This window comes from Oryzias melastigma, linkage group LG7 (genome assembly GCF_002922805.2).
Source record: "Oryzias melastigma strain HK-1 linkage group LG7, ASM292280v2, whole genome shotgun sequence".
Lineage (NCBI taxonomy): Eukaryota > Metazoa > Chordata > Actinopteri > Beloniformes > Adrianichthyidae > Oryzias > Oryzias melastigma.
In genome coordinates, this window is record NC_050518.1 from 5,701,193 (window position 1) to 5,705,512 (window position 4,320).

The following is a 4,320-nucleotide window of genomic DNA, read 5'->3' on the forward strand; positions in this document are numbered from 1 at the left end:
TTTTTTTGTCTGTTCCTGATTCTCAATGATTTGAATAAAGAAATACTTATGATCATCTTTTTAAATACTTCATCATTTGAAAAAATTCTAAGTAGATTATCAACAAGCCTTTAAATATATTCATGCTGTGTTTTTATCTTTTATTGTAATTTTCCAAAAATTTAGAGTTCAGTTAATATTTTAGCAATATGCTAATGTTTTTGGCTAATTTGTTATCTGCTGGTGTTTTTTAAGCTAGTTTGGAGTTTAGCTTCTATTTTAGCAACAGGCTAAAGTTTTTGGCTAATTTAGTTTACTGAGGAATTTGGGGCTATTTTGGAGTTTAGCTAGTATTTAAGAAATGTTAAAGCTTTTTGGCTAATTCGGCATCTGCTAAGGTTTTTATATGGATGCTCTAAATTTCGTTGTTCTTCTGTGACAGTGACAATAAATATTTGAATCCTGAATCGTTATTTTGAGTTTAGTTCATTTTTAAGCAACACTAAATATTTTTGCTAACTAGGCAGGTATTTTTCAATTTTTAAGCAGTTTTACTACACATTTTTCAGAAATTTAGGTCAACTTCTGCGCTCTTTCATAGTCCTTTAACAAAATTTCCAGTCTTTTTGCCAATTTTTTTATTGCAAATAGTTGTTGCATTTTTAGCAAATACTATCAGCAATTAGAGTAAATTGCATCTCTATTTCCAGGAAAAAGCATTTACACTAGCATTATCAGAGGTATTGCAACTTTTCTAGTACTATTCAGTTTTGATCTCACTCAATGTGATTGTGCACTTCTGTTTTTTTTTTTTCTTTGAAAAGGGAAGTGTGGATTTGTATGTAAGGTTCAAAGAATTCCAAAAATAACTTTTTGGGGGGCTTAAAAATGCTTTATGAGTCCTGTCACCTGCAGTGGAAGTGTGTCGTCTTCTGTCCGTAAAACTGACAGCCGACCGTGCCGCAGTCCTCAGTGGCGCGGAATCTCTGGAAGCCGTCGTTGATCAGTTGGGCATTCTTTTTGTGGAAGTTCTCGTGGGTCATGACATCGGAGGTGCTGGTGTACACTTTGCTGCACCCCACCTGCAACGCAGAGTGAAAGCATGATAATGGAACACGAGACGGGAGCCCGCAGCATGCAATAGTTTCAGTTTGCAAGAAAGGTTTTAGAAAAAAAAAATACGGCTTGTGAAATTCTGCACTTTAAAGAGAACTGATATACTGTACAAGATACAACGAAAGGAGCTCATTGTGGTTAAGAAAATGCTAGTGGCCTAGATAGTAGCGTAGAAGGATGTTCTCGCACATTCAAGTTTTAATTTGTGGTAATGCAAAGCGAGCTTTACAAGTTTCATGACAAACCCCTGAATTGGAAACAATTTCTGTCATCATTGCAACTGGAAAAAACACAGAAAGGAGAGAAAAAGGCAGTGGTCACAGAAGGTTGTTTGAAACGGCATTATCTTCCTGGCAAAGTAACCTTTTCGAGGGTTCAATTCATACTTGAAGTGAGACTGTGAGGCTGCCACAAACTTACTGTAACTCAAACAAGAAACGACTCAGACGGAGGGGGCAGAGGAAAGCACACAGCAGCAAGATGACTGTCTAATGTTTGAAATGTCTCGGTACTAACAAACCCTCAGAGGCAACAAAGGGGGGAAAAAGCGGGTAATGTTTAAAATAAAAGCCACAATTGTATATCATGTGTGGCACTTTTCTCCCTCACAAACTGGGCAACTTCTCCATATTGAGTCAAACAATGAAAAAACATGCCACGTTATTTTTTTCCTCCCTTAAATCAAAAGAAGCTATGCCAACTTCTGCAGGTTCTCAGGAGGAGAACTAATAAAACAAGAGGCTGAAACGCCCTAATAATAATAATAATAAAAAGACTGTTCCAGGAGAATAAAACGATGCATCTTAAGCCGTCCTGCTGCTGCCCTGCTGGTACGAAAGCCTCGGGAACAATGGCAGGTTGAAAATAAGCAGATGAGAGGAAAAATTAAACAAAACGAAGGGAAACTATGCTCAGCAGGCCGCTTGGTACTAAAAGATGAAAAATGTGCAGTTTATGTAAACACCTCTGTGGATTTACCCATGCCAATTATGGACAGAGAGAACCAGGGAGTGGGCGGGGAAAGCACCAACACGTCTTTATGAAATAGGTTAAAATGAGGCGATTTTAAAGATTTCTGTTTGTGTATTGTTAATAAATTTGAACAAATATTAATTTAATCACTGATTTGTCATGGTAAAAATAAAAAAAATAATTAAGTCAACATTTATGGAGTGCTGAATCAGAAAATGATACTTGCACACGTGCTTCGCTACCATACATGTTTGTGGTTTTATTGTAGTTCTGTGTGTAGGAGGGAGGAGAGTTGTGGGTCTGGTTGTGTACCTGCATGCAGTGGTAATGGGTGCTTTTTCCATTGAGGTGGCAGCCATGGTAGTAGACGCTGCAGTCGTCCAGGGGGCTGAAGCGCATGAAGCCGTGCTGCAGGGAGTTGTCCCTCTTCTTGTGCATGTTGTAGTGCCTGATTACATCCTGTTTACTGGTAAACCTCTGCAAAACGGGAGGGAGGGAGGGAGGAAGGGGGGAAATGTACAGCAACAGGTTGGTGTTTATTTAAACCAGTCACAGAATCAGCAACAAGTCACTTTATCTATGAAGAAGCAGCAGCTGCAACATGCAGGAGCCAGTTGGCAGTTGAGGAGGGATGTGCACCCCGTCCCGGAGAGGACGGGACGTCTTTAAAGAAGACGCATTCCAGAGTCGTGGATTTACGCGACATATCTTAAAGTTGTGTCCTTTCCAAAATCAGCACTAAAATGCGAGGGGGCCTCAGGTCACACGCAGGATGGCACCAGAATCAATCTGTAGCCAGAAATCTCGCAACTTTAGGAAACCCTTTCAAAAATGAGGTTTTAAAACTTTTCAGAACTTTTACACTGTTTGGTGTGTAAGATGAGCTTCAAAAGGGACAGAGAACATTAATCGTTTAATTTCTTTCAAGCCAAAACCTGCTAAATCCTGCTTTTTGACATTTTTTTAAATACATTTTTATTCATTTCTACAGGAAAATTAAACATACTATATTAAAACAACACAAGGTATCTTTTGCTGAGGAAATGAAAAGGAGCAGAATGAAGAAAACTTATGTTTCTGCTCCTTTTATAGGCAATACACACAAAAACAAACATCTACTACCAATTACCGGTACACATCTATGTGGATGGGCACATCGTTTTTACAGGTCAAAACATGAGTAAAATAGACGTCAAAATTGGGAAGTCTTTATCTTCTATTCCACCGAGTTTTTATGACTCAACGCAACAACAAACAAGAATATTAATTGTATTTTTCTGACTTCTTCGATTGATTATTTAAGATTGATCCACATTAGAACCCCTTGATCTGAAATACATCTTTCTTTAACTTTTGTTCTAACTTTTGGCAAAGAGAAAACTTCATAACCTTTTAAGTTATTTTCTATTTTTTTGTGAAGATATTTTGTATCTTGTGTGGCAGACAGCTTTGATTAGCTTTGTGCATTAACTTTAAAATACTTAGATTAACTAACTCATTAAATCTGAATATTTTTAATTTGCTGAATATTGAATTAGAAGGATCCTTGTAGTTACTTGCAGAAATGATTTTTACAGATTTTTTCTGTAGAATGAACATTGGATTGACATATTTCTTTCCCCAAAATTCAGTGTAATAATGTGGAACAGCTGATCAGAGCCGGGAAATGCAGTTTTTTCTCTGACGCTCTCTGCCACAGAGAAGAAACGGTCGAAAAAAAAGGAGAAGAAACTAAAAAAAAGGTAAAAAGTTTTTTTTGTGGCTGGCTCTGGCAGAGGGAGGGACTTCCGGCTACTAATTTTTGCCATATTTCTTGTCTGAAGCCAGATTCTCTTGCTAAAAGCTCTCAGACTTTAATACGGAACATGAAATATACTCTCTAAACGTCGCTTGTCTTTTCTTTTCTGTTGTTTTTTTTTTCCTTCCAACAAAATGTATTTTTCAAATTAAGATGAATCAATTGACATGCTAGATCACAGTTCCCATGTTTTTGGCTCTGGAAAAATTATGTTCCGTGCAGATGGTTTCCGAGACGCGCACAGGGGAAAACACAAGACAACAGAAACAAACAAACAAGTCAAGCAAAAAACATTTTCCTTTCAATTCGCAGAGATACGATTCCATTTTTAATTAAAGCATTAGCGCTCTGCTTTTGGTGCAGGTCTCGCCTGCAATGATGAATGAATATGCTAAGAGACCCGCCTGCTAAATTACAAATAAATAAATAAATAAATCGCTCCCGCACACCCAAGA

General features: G+C 37.6%; 1 protein-coding gene across 1 annotated transcript in view; it reads right to left on the reverse strand.

Moving 5' to 3' along the window:
- casz1 (castor zinc finger 1) overlaps positions 1 to 4,320 on the reverse strand; it is a gene marked incomplete in the record, with an annotated part of 60,732 nt that overhangs the window by 21,156 nt on the left and 35,256 nt on the right. Inside the window, 2 exon segments of the mRNA XM_036212668.1 lie at positions 889 to 1,061; positions 2,380 to 2,544. Of these exon segments, the coding sequence (XP_036068561.1) occupies positions 889 to 1,061; positions 2,380 to 2,544 (338 nt within the window).